This window comes from Panthera tigris, chromosome C1, assembly GCF_018350195.1.
Source record: "Panthera tigris isolate Pti1 chromosome C1, P.tigris_Pti1_mat1.1, whole genome shotgun sequence".
Taxonomy (NCBI): Eukaryota; Metazoa; Chordata; class Mammalia; order Carnivora; family Felidae; genus Panthera; species Panthera tigris.
In genome coordinates, this window is record NC_056667.1 from 11,111,472 (window position 1) to 11,132,503 (window position 21,032).

At 59.9% G+C, this 21,032-nt stretch overlaps 1 protein-coding gene across 1 annotated transcript; it reads left to right on the forward strand.

Annotated features, from left to right (window-relative positions):
* The first annotated feature begins 1,303 nt into the window (after nucleotides 1-1,303).
* On the forward strand, nucleotides 1,304-17,285 carry EFHD2 (EF-hand domain family member D2). The gene is made up of 4 exons (XM_042995998.1): nucleotides 1,304-1,683; nucleotides 13,143-13,290; nucleotides 14,521-14,655; nucleotides 15,557-17,285. The coding sequence occupies exons 1-4, from the start codon at nucleotides 1,367-1,369 to the stop codon at nucleotides 15,686-15,688; spliced, it is 732 nt and encodes a 243-aa protein (XP_042851932.1). The 5' UTR covers nucleotides 1,304-1,366; the 3' UTR covers nucleotides 15,689-17,285.
* The last annotated feature ends 3,747 nt before the right edge of the window (nucleotides 17,286-21,032 follow it).

The following is a 21,032-nucleotide window of genomic DNA, read 5'->3' on the forward strand; positions in this document are numbered from 1 at the left end:
TAAATTAATTCAGCAATATTCTTGGACTATGGCAAACCCACAAATACCAATGAGGGTCTGTTCTCTGCAAATCAGTCTGGAACAGCTTGCTGGCTTTACATTCTCAAGTGCTCTCTGCCTCCAGAGCATGGGTTTTTAAGCCCTGCATCCACCTTTTCTCTGCACGAACTGGTGGGAGCAGTTTCTGCATAGGGATCCTCGGCATTGTCCCAGTGTTTTAGAGAATAAGCCCCAAACACAGTCCTCCTTCTCGATTAGAGATTCTCAAACTTCGGTGGGCAGAACTCCCCTGGGTGCTTGTTAGAATGCAGGGTTCTGAGCCCCATGCAGAGATCTGCCTGGACTGGGGCCTGGGAATCTGCAGTATTAACCAGCCCTCCCCCGCCCCCTTCCCCCACAGCATCGCAGTTTTAAGGTGACACCCGAGGCCACAGAGAGAGATCCTCTCAGGCTTCTTCCCGAAGGCGTATCCCATGGAGCCTTGGAGAGGGTATCTCTCCGCTGGGGCCCTCACCGAACTGGCAGGAGCCAGAGTCCCTGCCAGTTCCCCTAAAGCAGAGTCCCAGGGGACGACCGGGGCTCAGCAGCTCTATTCTGCCAAGTCATCCATGGGATGTGCCGGCCCAGGCGTGAGGACCAGCCCCTTCCCCGCTTTAGCTCTCCCTCTGTCTCCGAGAACCGTTCGGGGCTGAGGCCCGGCCCCAGTCTCCCTCGAAACTGCTGGTCCAGCCCTTTCCAGAAGCTCCTGCAGCTCTAGCCGCAGTTAGATCTAAACGGGGGTTCCCGCTCACCGGATCCACCTTCATACCCCTGCAACCCTCACTGAGAACGCCGGTGTTTAACAGCGAGTCGTCTCCATGGCGACCGACGGGGTGTCAGAGACTCGGGACTACGACTTCACGGCGTGGGGATTCCGGAGAAGGGGTCGGGGGCGGCGTCCCTCCGAGGCCCTGACCCATACCCAGATTGAGGGGATGGATCCCCGTCCTTCCCGCCTCGGTCCCCGGCCCCCAGCACGACCTCCGCTGCTCAGCGGCCACAGCGAGGTGGGGAAGGGGGGGGGGAGGGTGGAGTTTTACGGGGGCCCCAACCCCGACGGTGGGGCAGCGGGGGCGCGGGGCACGGCACCCCGCCCCGCCCCGCGCCCTCGAGCCCAGGCGGCGGAGCCCCGGCGCACGCGGGCGGCGCAGGGCCGGGCGCGGGCGCGGGGGCGGGGAGCGGGCGGGCCCCGCGCGGGGCCTAAGTCCCACCCCCGGGGGCGGCGCCTGGCGCCGGGGAGTGTCAGGAAGAGGAAGAGCGCGGCCAGAGGCGGTGCGGGCGCGCGGCGAGCAGGGGCCGGGCCCAGGCGGACGCCGAGCGGGCCACCATGGCCACGGACGAGCTGGCCAGCAAGCTGAGCCGGCGGCTGCAGATGGAGGGCGAGGGCGGCGCCGAGGCCCCGGAGCAGCCCGGGCTGAACGGGGCGGCGGCGGCGGCGGCGGCGGCGGCCGGGGCGCCCGACGAGGCGGCCGAGGCGCTGGGCAGCGCGGACGGCGAGCTGAGCGCCAAGCTACTGCGGCGCGCCGACCTCAACCAGGGCATCGGCGAGCCCCAGTCGCCCAGCCGCCGCGTCTTCAACCCCTACACCGAGTTCAAGGAGTTCTCCAGGAAGCAGATCAAGGACATGGAGAAGATGTTCAAGCAGTGAGTGCCCGCCAGACCCGGCCCCCTACCCACCCACCCCGCGCGCCGGCCTTGGGCCCCAGACCCCCGAACCCCGCGCCGCGCGGGACCCCCTGCCGCCAGCTCTGCGCCCCCGAACCCCGACACAGCAGGGGTGGCGACCCCGCGGCCCCTTTCATTTAATCACGAGGCTTCAGGACCTCCTCCCCACCGCGCGTGTGGGTCTGGCGACCCCCAGGCCCTGGCACGCGACCCCCTCCTCATGGTGACGCGGTCCCCAGTACACCTGACGCGCGCACTCGGTGTGGGGACCGTGCGGCTCTTCTGGGTAATCCCGAGTCCCCTCGAGCCCCCCACTACCACCGTACACATGAGTCCGAAGACTCTGGGTCTCTGGCCTAGGACCCCTGCCCAGTTAGTGAAGCTTCTCTCCAGACACCCGCGCACACTGCGATTTGAAGACCCCGTGGCCCCCCTTTCCCTCTCCCTAGCGACTCGAATTCCCCACCCCCACCCCCTGGTCAAAAACACCCCCCCTCTACACACCCTCCAGCGCCCCAACAAACGTTACCGGTCCCTTCACCCCTTGCCATACACATTGTTTTCATCGGGGTCCTTTCATTTCCTCTGCTTATCTCAGATGCCCCTCAACATAGGTTCTGGGCAGGGATCCCCCCCCCCCCCTCCAATTATTCAGCATCTGCTAGCAAACTGTCATCAAAGACCCTTCAGACCTTCTCACCCCAACCCCATTCACCCTGCTATCCAGGACCCCTGTCCTTGACCCTCGGGTGGTCTCCCCAGGGAGAGACCCCTCCATCCCTGCCCCCCACTCTGCAGGTATGCACCACCCCTTCCCATCCTCCCTTCAGGGCTGGGTTCCCTCCTCCCTCCACACACTGTCCCTCCCTCCTCTTGCCCTAAGCCCTCCCCAGCAGCTTTGCAGTCACTGCCCCCCCCCCCAATCTGTCAGAAGCCCCCGTCTCTCCCCCCTTCCCCCACTATGTTCCCTCTTCCGTCCTTCATGGGGTTCCGACACCCCATACCTCCGTCTCTAATTTGCCTGGTTGTTCTCACCCCTCCCTTTTCCTCTAATTCCACACATTGTGCCCTTAGCAGATTGGACAGGCACCCCCAGGCCTGCGGCTCAGCCCTCCCCACCCCACCCCACCCCACCCCCAAAAAAAACACTTAAAACCTCTCTGAAGGGACTAAATGGTCCCCTTCTGGTCCATCCTTGAGAACATCCAGTTGGGACTGAGACGGACAGTCAACCTCTTCACAACCACAGTGTGGGGGGGGGGGGGGGGGCAGGGGGGGCGCTAGTGGTAGAGTGTTGTGAAAGCGCTCAGCCCCCTTCCCTTTGGTACCCTTCCCCACCTGTTGTTGCCCAGCCCCTTTTCTGGTGGGGGAACAGCCCAGGGTATGGTCTGGAGTGGAGAGGTGCTGGCACACCTTGGCAGGGCAGGATGGGGCTGTGCGCCCAAGCAGGAAGCCCAGGAACAGGGTGTTTTGCAACCCCTACAGCTTGAGAAAGGCTCTTTCCCACTTCTCGATGCTGCTGCTTCTGCCTTTGGCCCCAACACAGGGGAAGAGGGCTTTGTTTCCCAGACCTGGATGGCTGGGAGCCCCATACTTCTCCAAGGGTCAGCCTGGGGCGGGGGACTGAGTCCTTAACCCTCCTCCGGGCCCTGAGGAGCCTGCTTCTTTGACTCCAGGGTCTTTGTCGGGAGTTCTTCTAAAGTTTCTTCCCCGCCAAAGACTGGCACCATCTGGAGAGCAGGATTTCCAGGATTCCAACCCAAACTGATAGAAAGCTCCTTGAGCCCAGGGCTAGGTATAGATAGCTTCACTGTCTGGAATTTCCCTGTTGAGCCTGCCCCCTGCCTTGGGGGCAGGGAGTTCGGGGCGGGGGGGGGGGGGGATCGTTTAAATGCAGCCATGATCCCTGCGTCAATAGTGGCTAGGTACTAACTCCTCGATTCCACCCAGCATCCCCACGACTAGAACTATCACCACCGTGGCACAGCTGAGCAGTCTGGGCACGGAAGAGTTAAATAACTTGCCGAGACCACACAGCTAGAAAATGACGGAGCCAGGATCTGAACTCAGGTCTATGACTCTAAAAACCACGTTCCTCCTTCTGGGTTTTCCATCACAAACATCTGCTTCCGTGTGGGAAAATGCACTTCGCCAACACCCGCTTCCATGTGCGCGGCTGATTTTCCACCTTGTGGACCCACCACCGTCCCGTGTCTCTCTCCCAGAATCCTCCTCCTGTTGGGCTTCCACAGCATTCCTACACCCCGCCAGAAAAAAAAAAAAAAAAAAGGACGGAGCTGTTTGGGAGAACCCATGCACCCCCAAAATGATCTGGGACTTGGGAGGCCGCGGCTTGATCAGAAGGGCGCGTGACCAGAGCAATGGCCTTGAAGCTGCATTTGCAGGCAAACTCACTTGCTAGAGAGGCTGCTTTTGGGTGTTAGTTTGACAAGGTTGATGTTGATGAAGTTAGGGGGGAACTTAAGCCCTCCCAACACCCCTGCAAACCAGCTCTTGGCACGACTGACCGCCGGTGTAGGGGGCAGGAAGGGGCCAGGGAGCTGCCCTTCTAGGGAAGGAAGTGCCGCCCGCAGTGGTGGGGGGGCCCTGGTGGGGAGAGAGAAAGCTGCCGGTTTTGTATTCAAGGAAACAAGGCTTCTCTGTGCCAGCCAGCCGAGCCCAGCTGAGCCCAGCTGAGTCCCGGCCGGGAACAGCGGACACACAGGCTGTCGGGAAGGACAAAACCCCTGTTCTGCTTCTGCTGTCCTGGTGGGGCTGCAGCCTCCTGGGTCCAAACAGGAACCTGCTGAGAGACTTCCACCCTGGTCTCTAGCTCCCTGGCAGGGAGGAGGGTTGCCCCGCCCTCCTGGAAGCTATTCACCAGAGCTGAGGGCAAGAGATAGGTCATAAGGAACCGGGGGCTGGCCTTCCTGGGGAGGCAGGAGCTAGAAAGCCTGGTCTTGAGTCCTCCTGGCTCTGCCCTCGCTGGGCGCGAGTCTTCCCATCTGTAAAAGGAGCAGGCTGTACTCAGCAATGACCTCCTTCTTTCTGAGAGGTCCTGAACCCTTCTGGATGACAGACTGCCTCCCAGGGCCTTCCGGTTCATCCACTTATTAGCTGGATACTTCCTGAGGAGGGAGACAGAAGGAGAGTCAAGGGGATTGAGGGAGGCAGTCCGCCTCTGACCTCACGACCCAGCTGTGCAGGTGCCGGCTGGGAGAGACACCTCGAGGGTGGACTCCAGCCTTTCCCCCCACTTTGCAGAAAAGGAAACTGAGACCCAGAAAGGTGTGGTGGTTCGCTTGGGATCACAGGGAAGTTTTCAGTGGCTGAACCAGAGCACCCTGGTCTATACACTAAGGATGATGGTCCCTGCTTCTCGGTCGGGGCTGCGAGGAGGTGATGCCTGTAGAGGGCTGGCCTGGTGCCCAGCTCGTGGAGGTCCCCGCGTCCGTGGAGCCTGGATGTTCAGTCCTCCCTCCCCAGGCGGCCTCAGGCTGCCTCAGCACCTCTAACCCCTCTCCCCACCTCTGTCTCTGCCCATCCATCCAGGGCTGTTTCTGGAACCTTCCAGCCAAAGAGGGAATGGTGTGACCCCACAGAGCCTCAAGGGGGCCCGCCTCTGGGCCAGCAGCAGCCTGCACGAGGCTCTGTGGGGTTTCGTGAGTCGAGACCTGCCCAAGAGGGAGGCAGCCATGTAATTCTGAACCTGCTGTGGAATCTGAGGAAGATGCCCTAGTTCCCTGCTTGGCCAGCCTCGTCCCCAGACGCTGTGTCTCATGACCCCTCCTTGCGTCAGAGAGGCAGGCTTCCCTCTCCTTCTGGACGCCTCTGCCTCCCCTCTTCTCCATTTGCTCCTCCTCCACATGTCCCCTCAGACCCTGTGCCTCACAGCACGTCCCCCGGTGTCCTTCCTGAAAGATAGTACGAGGCACAGTCGTTCAGAGCAGGGCCTTCGGGGTCTGTGGTCCTGGGCTTGAATCCCAGCCGTGGGCCTGGGACAAGGCACCTAAACCTTCCGGGCCTCCGTCCGTCACCCTAAAAACAGGGAGAGTACTGGCACCCACCTCACAGGGCAGTTGTGAAGTCCTTCACCCGGTGCTTGGCACAAAGTAAGTACTGTTCCTGTCACCCGCACCCCCCAGCCCTGGCGGTGGTTGTCTGTGCAGGTGTGGAAGTCGCTGCACAAAAGCTGTCGGCTGCCTCCACTTACCCCACGTAGAGCTCCCGGGCCACCGACAACCTCACGCTGTGGGCCGGAGTGATGGGGACCCGGCATGAGACCCCCTGCCTTTTCTCTTGCTGAACAGACGCTCTGATCGGCAGCTACGTGCGGCTTTCATAAATAACAAAAAGTAGGGAAATGAATTCATTATCACTTAATTACGTGGAAGGCAGGTGGCAGAGAAAAAGGAGAGAGCAAACGACACTCTGGAGGGATTCAGAACTGGGACTCCAGCGCCCATCTGTGCAGCTGCGTGGCTCGGGGCAAAGGGTGCTCAGCTTCTCAGCCTCAGTTTCCCCCTGGGCTAGGGACCCTACCTGGTAAAGTTCAGAGGATGCAGCTTAAAAAGTCCTGACGCTTTGTAAAGAGTCCACCATCATGTCCCGCCTGTGGGCTGTTAAAAACATAGATGCTGTGGAAAAACATAAAAGCCCTTCGTCTGAGCATTCATCAAACACGTCTTGTATGAAGTTTCTGCTTGTATTAAGTTCTAGACAATCCAGGGAAGAATAAAGTTCCTGCCGTCAGGAAGCTTAGTCTCATGAACAACGGTAGTAGAGAGGATGGGCCCCGGGGCTAGAAATTGAAGTTTCCATTTATTCCTACCATGAGGACCAGACGCTCTCATGAGAGATGCCATGGTGATGCCCTCTCCGCAGCCAGCCCCCTGCCTCCACGCCCTCTCCTCATTAAGTGGAGACACCGGGTCCAGTTGTTCCCAGAGGAGCCTGTGTGTATATTTCAGGGATTGAAATGAATCTGAACGACAGCACAGTGAGGTGGGTAGTATCGTTATCCCCATTTGCCAGGTGAGGAAACTGAGGCTCAAGAAGGTTGAGTCACTTATCCAAGGTAATAATCAGTGGCAGGGGCAGGATTGGAAGCAGGTCTGCCTGCGGGGAGCCCCAGAGACCAAAAGACGGCTGTGTGTATGGATGGGAGCCAGAGGGGGCTCTCAGGGCCTCTGTGGGGGGAGGGTGGGTACAGAGGTTCGGTCCTTCCACCTGTAGCAGCCAGGAGCCCGGCTTTCTGGGAAGATGCCCCACCCCTGGGGAGGGAGGATTTCTTGAACTTGGTGCTCACCCTGTGCCGTTCCTACTTCCCTTCCGCTTCTGAGTCACTGCTCCCCTCCCCCGCCTGGGGACTTTTGGTTCCCCTTTGGTTTGCACCTTCCTGACTGCCTTCTCCTGTCTGTCCGTCCGTCTGTACCCTCTGGGTCCAAGGCCTGGCTTCAGCAGTGAGGCACCAGGCCCTGCTGCCTCAGGGGAGGCCCTGTACCAAAGCCAGGCCAGCCGGAGGGAGGAGACAAGGCCACGTCGCTCTGAGACCTCAGCAGGGACAGTCCCCACTCCCTCCTGGCAGCCGAGTTCCCTCTGACTGCCGAGCAGCCCTCTCCTTGGCTGACTTCCGCTTTTCAAGGACTGCAGAGAAGCCAGAGTCCCATGCCAGAAGGGGGCAGCTAGAGCCGTGTGGAGACCCTCATGTGACTAAGACCGTGGCCACTGTCGGCCCCCTCCCTCCTGGGCATTTTGCCTCTTGTTTAGTCCTTTTATGACAGCCGGTGAGATCCTACCTACTATTTTCACAAACTACCTACTGTTGTCACAAACGAGAAGCCTGGGTCCCACAGAGGTTCCGTGCGTGGCCCGTCCAGAGTCACACAGCTAGTAAGGAGTGGGGACAGCGTGTGAACTCGGGTCTGTCCGACTCCAAGTCCCTCGCTCCCATGGGACCCGGAAAGGGCGGCTCGTTAGAAGTGTGGTTGCCCAGGTTCCGCCCCGGGTCTACCCGATCAGAATCTGCGTCCTAACGCTGGAGTGTAAGAAGCGCCAGGCCGCCCACAGGTGACTTCTGCCACTGGCCTAAGGTTTTCCTACAGGGAAGGCAAGTCTGAGCAGTTAAGGGAAGGAGGAAGTTAAATAATAAACACGAGCCTGTGTTAGACGCTCAGTGAATGTTCGGTGCAATCACCGATGTAACAATAAGCGTTAAGAGCCGGCAGGAAGGAGGCAGTGCAGGAATTATTGGCAGGACACCCACCGCTGACGTTACAAGCCCGGGGAGATGGGGCTCAGCGTGCTGTGGTTGAACCCAAGGTTAGCAGGTCCCAAGCCCCGAGAGCCCCCAGCAGATGGCCGTCAGCCTGGGGGGCCCCTGCCTGGTCCACTAAAAAGCTACGGGAGAGCCATGAGCAGCATTCGTGCACTCGTCCACACGCACGTACACACCCTCACACCCTCACACCCTCTCCTTGGCCGACATGGCAACAGATCGAGTGTCCAATTCTGTAGATAGGGCTGGAGGAAGTGGTGAGTGGCTGGGCTTTCCCCTCATGAGTCAGGCAGTCTGGGGGCGGGGGCACGCAGGACCCCACGGGCAGGGCCGAGCAGCGATCATCGAGCATGTGGGTGGCCACCTGCAGGGGGAGGTGGGCAGGGCCCGCTGGCTGTGACAGCGAGCAAAGCCAGAGTTTTTCTGTTGTCCAGGACTTTCCTGCCCCAAGGGACCTGTCTTCCCACTTCATAGGGCAAAGTGTGTAGAGGCCTAGGAGCCACTGGGGGTGGACCAGGCCTGTGAATGCCGAGACCAAAGCCAGGTGGGCCTGGGGGATCGTTGGCCCACAGACACCACCCTCCCCAGCTGATTGTCCTCCTGGGGACCCCCGTGGGCCGAGGAGCCACCCACAAAGGCCTGGGATAGGAAGCAAAGGGACAAAATTGGGGTCTCCTGTGCTCCCACCTTCCCCCTCATTCTGCCATCAGACTACGCAGCACAGCTGGTGGATGGGGAGGCTCGTGCGGGAGGAACCACCTTCCGATAGACCGTTCCAGAGCCAATATGGGCTACCATGAGTGAAGTAGGGAGCTTCCTGTGCCCAGAGATATTCCAAGACCCAAGCAGGAAAACCGCGTTAGGAATCTGACCTTCACGAACGGCTTAATGAGTCACCTCCAGTATCCCTCCCAGCCCGAGATTCTCTAGTACAGGGTGTGTGAGCATCGGGACATAACATGGCAGCTAAAAGCATGTGTGTTTCGTCAGATCGGGGTTCGGATCCCAGCTGTGTCCTTGTCAACCAGGGCTTTGGCCAAGTGGCTTCCTCCCTGAGCCTCTGTCTCCTCGTCTGTAATGGAGGGATAGTCGTGCCAGCTTTGCAGGGTTCTTGTGAGCGTCTGATACGGAACACTTGGCGTTGTGCCTGGCGCTCAGTAAGTGCTCAGCAAAGAGTAGCCACTAAGGATAATATTGTTAGGAAGCAGGGACGCACACTGTAAGAGCCAGCCGCTGCCCGCTGCCGTAACTCCTGGATATCAGAGCCAAGGCCGGAGGAGCAGCCGGCCGGGCGGGACCTGCTCCGTGCAAGGGTGCAACGAGGCAAAGTCTGTCTGGGCGGTGGCCGTCTACTCCGCTCTCGCTCTCGAGGGTAGATGGGAGGGATTTTGTCACCAGCATCTGGGGCGGCAGCTGCCGAGCCCTGCCCGCCGAGAACTATTCAGGGGGAGGCGGGTAGGAATGTGGGCACGGTGCCAGGGCCCGCAGCCTCCCTCCGGTGCTGCAGAAAAGTGCTGAGCTCCCAGCCCGCGAGCTTTGTTGCCAGTCCTGCCCGATAGAATTGGCCCTCCCAGGCAGGCCCCAGGCCGGGCTCTCAACCCCGCGTCCCCCAGCCCTGCAAGCTTGAGAATTCGAGACCCTCTCTGGGACCAGGAAGGAGAAGGACGCAGACAGGCGGGAAGAAGGAAAGCCTTTGGCTTTGGGGACCCTGCAGTCCACCCGCTGTGGGACCCTGGGCTGGTTGCTGCCTACTCTGGGCCCCAATTACCCCCACATATCATGAAGCAGATAGACCAGGCTGTGCTGCCTCTCTTGCCCTGATCCCTCTGAGCCACCTGCACCCTCAGTTCCAGCTCAGGGAGAGAGTGATGGATGAGAGGGTCTCCCCAGCCAGGGGGTGTCTCCTGTGTTGCCAGTCATCCACCTGCTGGTGGCACAGTGACAGCCCCCTCCCCTTGTCCCTTCCTTCCTGTGAGAGGAAGGACAGAGTAACCCAGGGCTGGGGCTCCCCCCACCTCTCTCTAGCCGGCGAGGGAGCAAACGGCTGTCCTGCTGTCTGTCCACCTCCCCAAGTGGTGGGGTCTGGGAATCGGGCCTCGTGGGAGGAGTCGTGGGAGCCTCAGAGGAGGGGGAGATGCTGGGGGCGGCCCCGGACCAACTTGCCCACCCCCTGCCTCCAGAACAGTCTGCAGCAGGCATTTCGTCACAGCCATGCGCCATCAGGACGGGCGCCCAAGGGAGAAGCCCTCGTATTTCTTTGCCGTTTTCATTCTTATCAGCACCGTTTTTATGTTGTGTGTGCAAAGCACTTAATGTAGTATCTGGCACACAAAAAGTTCTCAGTGGCCACTGTTCCAACAAAATTAGCAGGCTCTAAGCACCTGTTATGTACTAGGCATTTTATGTTCGTCATCTCATTTAATCTCTAATCCTAAAAGTGGGTAGTAATAACAACGTTTCCATTATTATTACCGTCATTATTGACCGTCTGTGCTAATTAAGTGCTTACCGTGGGCCAGGCTCTGTGCTAGGAATCTACTTGGATTGTCTCTTTTAATCTGTGCCTTTGTCCTGAGTTGGGTCCTTTGAGTTCCATGATATCAATGGGAAAATTGGGGGGGGGGGGGGGGGGGAGGCGGGGTCAGGTGATTTAACCAGGGTCAGCCAGCCAGCCAAGCGGCAGATCTGGGGTTTGGACCCCAGTCAGTCTCAGCAGAGTTGATGTGGACACAGAACCTTCAAGGCCATCTTCAGTCACATTCACCCTGGCACCTGCTTGATCCAGTGACCCAAAGCCCACCCACCTCAGAGCCCAGGGCACATGATCTCTGCCTGCTCCCTCCAAGCCACATGGTAACAGCCTCCCCCCAGTGTCTCCTCCTTTGGGGGGGGGACGCAACTCCCACCTAGCACCTGACCTCTGTCACCTCCTCTTGGTGATTGATCCGCTGGCATATGGCCAGCCCCTGCATTGTCCCCTTGGGGCTCAGAGCCTGCCCGGGATAGAGCCCAGACCCAGTCATTGATTGACCTTTGATTGATGCAGGCAGTGGTTCAAGCCGCAGCCCAGCCAGGCCTGGGAGCTGCCAGAAACCAAGAAATACAGAGTCCAAGTCTGTGTCCAAGTTCGGACACGTTCTCTGCACTTCCTCTGACACTGAGCCACCCCCCAGCTGCAGGAGAGATCCGTACACGTGAGCGGTGACTAAAGGCAGCGCTCAGGGGGTGCAGGGGGGCCGGCGGAGAAGAGTGTGGGAACCACAGGGATGGGGTGTGAGTCCCTGGCCAGCTGGTTTCTGAGCCGGTGCCCTCACCCCTACAATCCTCATTCCCTGGTCAGTCACATGGGGAAGTAATCCCCACCGTCCAGGACTGCTGAGCACAGAAGCTGTAAAGAAATGCCTCGCACATAGTAGGAGCTTAATAAAGGCAACTGGATCCCAGTATAGTCACGGCACGTCACGGGGTTTCAGGCAGCGACCCCTCACCCGACTCCAAAGATGGGAAGAGGGGCCTCTGCCACGACCCCCACAGGGCCCCTCCAGCTTGAACTGGAGCCTGGGACTGTAGGCCTGCCTGACCCTCCTGAGGCCCACAGCCCTCTACCACATCCTCTCGCGTCAGCCTCGCCCGCAGGGACCTCTGGCCCATCTGCCCCCAGCTCCAGCCCCCCCTCCCACCCCTGCAGGGCGGGGGACAGAGGCCTCAGGACCTGCATTCCCTGCAGGGTTCCCAGAGCCTCCCTGTGCTGCGTCACTCCCAGCCACTGACTCGTGTGAACTATTTATACCCCCTGCACATACACCCTGCTGCGTAGCCCCAGGGCACACGGAAGCGGGCCGGGCACGGAGCGAATGTGCAGCTTTATGAGCCTGTTTATGAGCTGGGCTTCCACTCCTTTCCTTTACTGCTCTGGGACCTTGGGCAGGTCACTTAACCTCTCTGAGCCTCCCTTTATATAATACGGTTCTCACCGGGCTTAAGTACAGTAAAGTTCCCGGCCCAAAGACCGACGTCAAAAAGTGGTTTCTACTAGTTGTTCAAGGTCATGCGAAGCTTATATATAACTAGAGTTGGGGGACGGGGACTGGGGAGCCCTGAAGAAGGCACTGAAATGAAGTGTGGACGTAGGAACTCTCAGACCAGGACACGGGTTTCTGCAGCTCAGCCCCTCAATGTCACTCTACCGTCACCAACACTCACCCAGCCAGCTTGAGGCCTGGGGACTACACAAGGTTTCTCTAGGCTCAGAAGGCCCATTTTAGCCCTGAGACCACTCTCTTCCCAGCCCCCGCCAGGAGGCGGTCCGGGCAAGTGTTTGGTTAGCCTGATAAGAGGGCATGGCTAGGCTGTGCAAACAGTGCCCACATCCGTCATGCTGTGATATACTCTGCACTCAAGGCACCTCCCCGGCCAGGGGACCGGGCCTGGAGGCCATCTCTGACCCAGGCGCTTGCCACAGGGAGGCCAGTCGAGACAGGTGTTTAGACAACACACACACACACACACACACACACACACACACACACACACAGTGTCCCTGCGTCTCCTGGACCTTTGGTGGAAGAAAACAGACCTGAAATGTGCAGGCACACTTTTATCACCTTATCAGTGTTCCAGCCCTTTCCAGCCACCCAGCCATGTCCCCACCACTCGCTGCACAGACTGTTCCCTGAGCTCGCCCCAGGCCACCTCCCAGAAAACTAGAAGTGGACCTCCCTCCTGTGACCTCCGGCCCTGCCCTGTGACATGTGGTACCTTCTGCCTCTCCTGAGTTGGGGCAGGAGTGGGGGAGAGACGGGGCCAAGATGTCCCTCGAGCGCTGGTAGAGGTGCTAGGCTGACCCTGGAGATAATGTCAAAGCCCCCCCCCCCCACAGTCCATACCCCGTGGAATCGTGAATTCTTTCTCCCTGCTGGTTCACGTCACATTCAGTGCAGGGAGGCTGTGGCTTCAGCCACAGTGTTCGACACGTAAGAGGCTGCGGGCCGTGTAGGGAGTCCCTCGTCATCAGAGATAACCAAGCGGAAGCCACAGATCCGGAGCCCATTCCAGCTGCAATGGATAGGATGACAGGCTCCTTGCAGCCCAGCCTGTGATGCTCTGACCGGTCAAGTCTGAGGTGTCAGGACGTCCCTGGCCTCTCTCGCCCCTCCCACAGGTACGACGCCGGCCGGGACGGCTTCATTGACCTGATGGAGCTGAAGCTGATGATGGAGAAGCTCGGGGCTCCGCAGACCCACCTGGGCCTGAAAAACATGATCAAGGAGGTGGATGAGGACTTTGACGGCAAGCTCAGCTTCCGGGAGGTAAGTGTGCTCCCCATGTGGACGACTGAGGGGCTTGTGCTCGACCGTTGAATGGCTCATAGTTGGCTGAGGGACGCTCCGGTGGGGATCCTAGAGCAGCCACCGTGGGGATCCTGAGGTGCCTGAAGTGAGAAGGAGGGACATCCATTCCTTCATGTAGTAAGCACTTACGGAGTGACTTCTGACCCTGGGTGCAGCTTTGGAAGTCCAGAGAAAGGCCTTGTGCTCCGAGGGCCCTGGAGCACAGAGGGGGAGATTCCCAGGGACTGAAATGGCAGAGTGCCGTGACTCGGGAGAAGAGGGGGACAGACGGAGGAAGTGACACGACTGTGGCCCGAGAGGGGCCAGGCTCTGCGCTGGGTGACTTCACACTCTGGATCTCACTGGGTTCTCACTCTGGGACAGGAGTCAGGGGCAAGCCTGTTCTCTGGAGGAGGCAATGGAGGCTCCCAGCCAGATAACAGCAGCACTGGACCGCAGGCAGCCCAGGCCGAAGGACAGGGGCGGCCTCCTTCGGAGAACTGGCAAGAAGCATAGAGGAGGCAGGACGAGAGAACGGTGGTGGGAGGACGAGTCCAGGGAGGAAGGTGCAGGCAGTGCAAGAGGATGGAGGCGGGACACGGGTTCACAACCTTCTTTTGTCACTTTCTGCCGCTGGGATGTGGGGGCGAGTTTTTTCCTGGCCTCTGAGTCTGCCTCATTCTGTAAGATGGTCACAATCGTATACTTTCAGGACTCAGTGCGTGGAGCTTTTTTTTTTTTTTTAAGTTTACTTATTTATTTTGAGAGAGAGCGCAGGGGAGGGGCAGAGAGAGAGGGAGAGAGAGAGAATCCCAAGCAGGCTCCGCCCTGTCACTGCAGAGCCCGACGCGGGTCTCGAACTCATGAGTCCTGAGATCATGACCTGAGCCGAAATGAAGAGTCAGCTGCTTAACTGACTGAGCCCCCCAGGCGCCCCTAGTAAATGGAACTTCTGAGCAGATTAGTTTGAGGAGCAGTGAGACAATGGTACGGGGTAGCTTGGGGCTGTTCGTGGGATCTGAACATGGGCAAACAGGCCTGCAGTAGCCCCAGATCCTGGGAGAGCGGGAGATGTGTCACCTTGCCTCCCATTGTACAGGTGGGCAAGCTGAGGCCCAGAGATCGAGGGGCCCAGAGCATGGAGGGGGAGAGCCCAGACCTCTGGCCCCATGCCCCTCCCTGACACCTCGTGCCTTTTCCCTTCCGCAGTTCCTCCTGATTTTCCGCAAGGCAGCGGCTGGGGAGTTACAGGAGGACAGCGGGCTGCACGTGCTCGCCCGCCTCTCCGAGATCGATGTCTCCACCGAGGGCGTCAAGGGGGCCAAGAGCTTCTTTGAGGCCAAGGTGAGGAACCAGAGGATGTGTGGGGCTCGGGGGGGTAGGGGGTGGGGGTCCCCCGACCCTGGCACGAGGAGAGGGGTGGCCGGGGTGTGACGGGACCCGAGTTAGCACGAGGGTCAGTGCTCGTCCTTCCTGTCCCCGCTGAGGAGCGGAGCACTGACGCCCGGGCTGGACCGCGCGAGGCCCACAGCACTCCTGGCTTCTGTCCCCTTCCGGCCAGGCTGTGGTCCCTGCCAGCTTCTCCTCTGTCTCCCTGGCCCCCGGGCAGGTGAAGGGCGTAGACTCTTGAAGAGTGGACACGGACCCCTCTGTGCTGCCCCTGGCAGACCTGTCCTTGAACGCTGGGCCCAGGAGACAGCAGAGCAGGCCCAGCTCACGGGCCTCCCCCGGCCTGGAGGGGGTGTGGGCCCCAGAGGCCGTCCCCGTGCACAGCAGGCTCCCCGTGCAGCACGTGCTCAGGTGGAGAGAACAAGTAGGGCTCCTGGATTCTCCGCCCCCGGGCACCTGCTTTCCCTAGTTTCTCTCTCTTCCCATGTTAGCTAAGAACATTCCTTCTGAAGGTCACCTCCCACCTCCCTCTGCGCTTCTGGGGTTGGTGGGCCATTTCAGGGATCGTCAGTGGGAACAGGTGCGCATCCGGGCTTCTCGGGACGGGAAACCCGAAGAGCAGCATCGAAAGCCCCCCTTGCGGGACTTAACACTAGGCGGTGGCCACCGAACGCACGTTCGAGCTTCCACCCCGCTCGGTGAATCCACGAGGCCGGTTGTCGGGCAGCAGGCTCTGAATGGAGAAACTGAGGCCCAGGGCCAGAGCCGGTGCGAGCCGGGCGTGGGCCGGCGGGACACCTGGGGGCAGATCCCTCTCCCGCCCTGCCTGACCCACCTCGTCCCCGCTCGGCTGTAGGTCCAGGCCATCAACGTGTCCAGCCGCTTCGAGGAGGAGATCAAGGCAGAGCAGGAGGAAAGGAAGAAGCAGGCGGAGGAGATGAAGCAGCGGAAGGCGGCCTTCAAGGAGCTGCAGTCCACCTTCAAGTAGCAAGGGGCTGCGGCCTGACCGCTCGGCCCCGGCCCCCGGCCCCCGGCGCCCGTCCCGGGCCGCAGAGGCGGGCAGACCGGAGGCCAGGCCTGCATCCCGGCTCCATCCGAAGGGACCATACTTAAAACCTAAAGCGTCTGTGAACGGAGCCAGCGGAGGGGTGTCCAAGGCGGCCCTGCCTCCCCCGCTCCCCCCCGCCCGCCCCCGCTGTTCCCGAGGCCGCGACACCAGTGCTGGCTCCTCGCCTGGCCCAGCCCTCCCTGGCGATTCCTGCGCGTCTGTCGCCCCCCCGGCCGTCCCTCTGCCTGCTCCAGCATTGCAGCCGCCCCAAGCCCAGCTCCTGGCCCTAGGGTCCCCCTGCCCCAGGTGCCTGCCCTCCACACACTCTCCTCCTCCCTTCCCAGAGGCCTCCTGCCCTTAGCCTCCAGGCCACACTGCCCCCCGGGGGCCCTGCACCTCGGGGAGGCGCTCCGGAGCACAGCACGACCCAAGGGGCTGATCAGAGACACGAGGGCTTCCCGCCCCCCGACAGCCGACAGCCGTTCCTCCAGCCCCTGCCTCCTCTCTCTGCCAGAGGGGAGGGCGCTTCTCTTTCGGCGAAGGGACCCAGGCCCTGGCACCCCGTGCTCACACGGAGACCCCGGCCCTCTGGGGCCTCGCCAGGCAGGGTGAGGGGGCAGCTGTGCCCATCTACCTCACGGGCCCACACTCTGCCGGCCACGCCGTGGATCGCGGGCAGGGAAGGCTCTGGGGGCAGAAACGCCACCCCCTCGTCTCCCTGGAACAGCCCGAGGGGCCCAGGGGCTCTGGGGAGAGCAGGGTGAGGAGGAGGGATTGGCCCCTTCACTGGGAAGGAAACTAGTGTCGGGCTCCGTGCTCCCGGAGGCGTCCGGGAAGTGCTTTCAGTGGTTTGCACGGACCAGGCGGCGGGGAGCAGGGGCCTGGCTCGGCCCTTTCACGCCATCCTTCCCCATGCGATGTGCACCGCCCTGTCACCAGCGATGGGACCCGTCCCGTCACCCCCACCCCCTGAGGAAGCATGGGGACCCCGGCCCTCCCTGTGCCCATCCCCAGCTGGGCTGCGGCCAAGCCTGTGCCACCAGCCCGGTCCTGCGCAGCTCCCGGCGTGCTCATTTCCGTGTGTGCGTGTGTGTGCGTGTGAGTGTGTGTGTCCGTTGCCGTGTCGTGAAACTGTGCCCGTCACCCCGTCCAAACACGTGAATGGCCACCGAGGCCACGGTTATGCAACTTTCGGTGTGTGTCAAGACAACGTCACTGCTTTTTAAACATGACAACTCTTTATTTTAGTAAAATGCCCCCCAAGAGTCCACAAAACTCCTGTTGGATTTGCAGAGGTTTTATTTTTTTGGCCTTAGAATCTGCAGAAATTAGGAGGTGCTGACCCCAGTGCGGCAGCCTTGGTCCTGAATTGCGTTTGCCTTAGCGGATGTGTTTATACAGATGACTATAAAAAGTTCTTTTCCTTCGGCTTCTCGCTTTTGTTTTTTTCCCTCCCTTCTCACCTTCCCCCAAAGAAAGCTACTTTTTCATTTGGTGGTACAATTATTTTTTTTAACTAAAATAAGATAAAATTCTATATTCTTACGTGTGTGTGGTTTTTGTTGGTTGGCGGAAGAGGGGAGGGGCTGGGAAGGGAAGGAAGGGGACCAAGTCACCTGGGTGCTGGGGCAGTGCGTGCTCAGGTGGCCCCCATGTCACATCAGGGACCAGGGAGGAGAGTCTTCCTAATGGAGGTTGAGGGACGCCCACCCTCTATCACCAGGGACTGCTCTAAACCCCGTAGCTCATATATATATATGTATGTATGTATGTATATTTGCTAATTTAATCCTCACACCCAGCCCATGGGGGGGGGGGTGCTGTTTTATTTCCCAGAGACTCTCCCAGAAGCACACAGGCTGGGGGAGTTGGGGGGGCCGCATCCAGCCACCCTGCCGGGCGGATTCAGAGGAGGACACGCACCAGGAGTGACACCAATACTCTGAGGATCCTAGATGGATGCACCCGAGGGCCCCCGAGATTCTCCCGCACAGAGACACCTCAAGCCTCCCCACCCCCAAGACATACACACACACACACACACACACACACACACACAGGCTGTGGTGATAGGCGATGAGGAAAGACCTGGGGTGCTCCCTGTGTGGCTTTGGACAGATCAGGCTCCCACCGGGTGTCAGTCTCCTCATCTGTCCAGTGCAAGGGTGGCCTAGGGTCTCTAGGGTCCTCCCAGCCCCGCAGTTTCCAGGTAGGGGGTGCGACCTGACTTGGGGTGTGGGAGTGTGCGATCAGGCTGGGCATCGCTGCCCCCAGGTGGACATGGCTGGTACTGCAGCAGCCAGGATGCCATTCCGACCCGCCCCCCCCCCCCCCGCCCCGCCCCTGCCCGCCGGGGCTCTGTCACAGACCCTGCACGGGGAGGACATCGTCCTTGGAGTGTGTTTCCTGGAGAACGCCACCCAGTGCCTACAATGCCACCATCATTAACACAGCATGTTAGGTTAAGCGTTGCCCCTCGATACTCCTTTCCCAAGGGATGAACATCAGAACCCCTAATGTCCTAACTCAGAGGGTCTCAGAACGAAAGGCAGAGAGGACCCTGACAGGGAAGGGCTAAAACTCAACCTCTAGAGCCCTCGCCTTCCAGCTGACCCGGTGGTGGATGTGGGCCTCGAGCCCTCCAAATGGGAGGACACAAGCCATAGGTCCCACACCGGGACCCTCCACCAACAGGGCTCCGCCGGGGGGGTCCCTAAGCCTCGGCCTGCACAAGACCCCCACTCCAGCCCCAGCGGAGGGAACAGGCTGAGGCGAGAAGAGGCCCGGAGTGGTTCAGGGCCCAAGAGTGGGAAAGGGAGATAGTTCCTCAATCCCCTCCCAGCCCCCATTCCCTCGGCCTCCATCACCAAACACCAAAACCCTGCAGGAGCCCCCAGACCGCCTCTGAACCCCCAGTACTTACATCTGGTTTTAAGGAGAAGCACTGCCAGCCCCCGCCCCCCCCCCCCAGCTGGTCCCTTAGTGGCCCTCACCCAAGTAGCAGCTGCCACCGGAGAGTCCTGTCCCGGCGACTAGAAAATATGGGCCCCCGTCAGTGACACCTGTCCCATTTCTCAGGCTCTCACCACCCCTGGCTCCCAACCTTGGCACGGCTTCTCCCGAGGTTCCCCCCACCCCCTCGGCGACCTCAGCCACTGCCAAGTCACCCTTGATTATTTTTCCAGGACAGTCTGGCCCTGAGTGCCTGGGCCCTGGGAGGCCCCACTCCAGGCCCCGGAAGTCACAGACTTCAAGGGTGGTGAGAATGAGGATTCCAACATTCTCACACCCTCAAGTCCTCAAGTTCATCTTGGACCTGGAGGCTGTAGAGAAGGAATCCTTCTGCGATCCGCACCCCCACCCAGCTCCCAGCTCCCAGAACTAACCTCTTCTCGTTCAGGGCTGCCAGCCCTCGGCCCGAACACTCTGAGAAACACTTGTTGCCATGCCCAGCAGGGAGCTCCAGCAGTTGTGAGGGGGTCTTATCTCTGCAGCCCCAGGCCTAGCACAAGGCCAAGCAAATGCGGGCGGAAGGAAGGAAGGAAGGAAGGGAGGAAGGAAGCAAGGAATGAAGGAAGGAAGGGAGGAAGGAAGGAAGGGAGGAAGGAAGGAAGGAATGAAGGAAGGAAGGGAGGAAGGAAGGGAGGGAGGGAGGAAGCAAGGAATGAAGGAAGGAAGGAATGAAGGAAGGAAGGGAGGAAGGAAGCAAGGAATGAAGGAAGGAAGGGAGGAAGGAAGGAAGGGAGGGAGGAAGGAGTGGAGGGATGGATGAATGGATGGAGGGAGGGATGGGTGGATGGAGGGAGGGAGGGAGGGAGACAGGGAGGGATGGAGACAGGGAGGGATGGAGGGAGGGATGGAGAGAGGGAGGGATGGAGGGAGGGATGGCCTCTATGTACACAGACTGTCAGCACCTCACAGTCTGGACAAACAAAACAGTCAAGCGTTTCATCAAGTTAATCCAGGAAATTCACTCCACAGAGCCCCCCTCTGCAGATATTAACAACCCCTCCCCAGCCAGTGCTTACACAGAGCTTGCCGTGTGCCGGGCGCTCCCTGCAAAAGCCGTGTGAAGCAGATAGCATTTTTTTACCCCCATTTTATCGACGAGGGCCAGGAGCACAGAGAGGTTGAGTCATCAACACAAGGTCGCACAGCCAAGAAGCGACGGCTCTGGGTTCTCCCCGCTTCAGGAATATGGCCCAACAGCAGGCAGAGCACTCACCGTGCCGTCTTCACCGTCTGAGGCAGATTCAGGAGACATCGGTTTCCTCCGAGTGCAATTGTTGGTACCTACTTCCGTGAAGGGCTCGTAAAGTTCCCAAAACAAGGAGGCTCCCCTAGAGCTGATGCCGTCCACGCCTTCAGAACAGTCTGCACCTTCCCTCCATAACCAGGTCAGTGTCGGGGCGCCTGGGCGGCTCCGTGGGTTGGGCGTCCGACTTCGGCTCAGGTCATGATCTCACGGTTCGTGGGTTCGAGCCCCGCGTCGGGCTCTGTGCTGACGGCTCGGAGCCTGGAGCCTTCTCTCGATTCTGCGTCTCCCTCTGTCTTCGCCCTTCTCCTGCTCGCAGTGTCTCTATCTCTCAAGGATGAATACACATTAAAACAAATTTAAAAAAAAAAAAAAAAAGGTCAGCGTCTCTGCAAACATCCCAAAAAAGAAGAAAATTCTTGACTCTTCATCTGGTACCTCAGTACTTGTGTGTGTGTGTGTTCGGGGTCATTTCTAGGTTTGTGTACATGTTTGAAGGTGAGGCACGTAGCCCTGCGTGTACCTGTGTATAAGTGAACGGCCTACACTTGTGACACGTGCATACATATGGAGGCGCATGTATGCGCGTGTGTCTGTCTGCCTGTCCCCGCGAGCTCGTGTAGCTGTGGGTGTGTGCACGTGACTGAGGTCGTTGCGTCCCCCAGTGTCCACCAGCAAAGTCCCAGTTCATCATTTCCCCACGTTGCTCAAGGGAAACTGAGGCCCAAAGAGCTTCCCCAAGACCCAGGGCCATCCGGAAAGTCACTAACGGAGCCAGAAACCAGAAGTCTGATCTCCTGCCGCTCCCAAGATCCGCCACGAAGCTCGGGCCACTTCTCTGCGTACAAGGTCTGTCTGCAGGCCAGGCTGACCCTTTGCAGCGCTCGGGTCTGCTCCGGGTCCGAGGTGTAGCAGCCACCGACCCCGCTGTCAGGACCGGCCTCGAGAATGCAACAGAAAGTTCCCCGCAGCCTGAGATCCCCAACACAGCAGGAAAGACCCCTACACATACCTTTACGCTCCCTGTCT

Bases quoted from the DNA above. Each gene is read 5' to 3' on its own strand.
- EFHD2 (XM_042995998.1), top strand. From the start codon at position 1,367: ATGGCCACGGACGAGCTGGCCAGCAAGCTGAGCCGGCGGCTGCAGATG. The intron at 13,291-14,520 runs GTAAGTGTGCTC...TCCCTTCCGCAG, and splicing joins GCAAGCTCAGCTTCCGGGAG to TTCCTCCTGATTTTCCGCAA. The intron at 14,656-15,556 runs GTGAGGAACCAG...GCTCGGCTGTAG, and splicing joins AGAGCTTCTTTGAGGCCAAG to GTCCAGGCCATCAACGTGTC.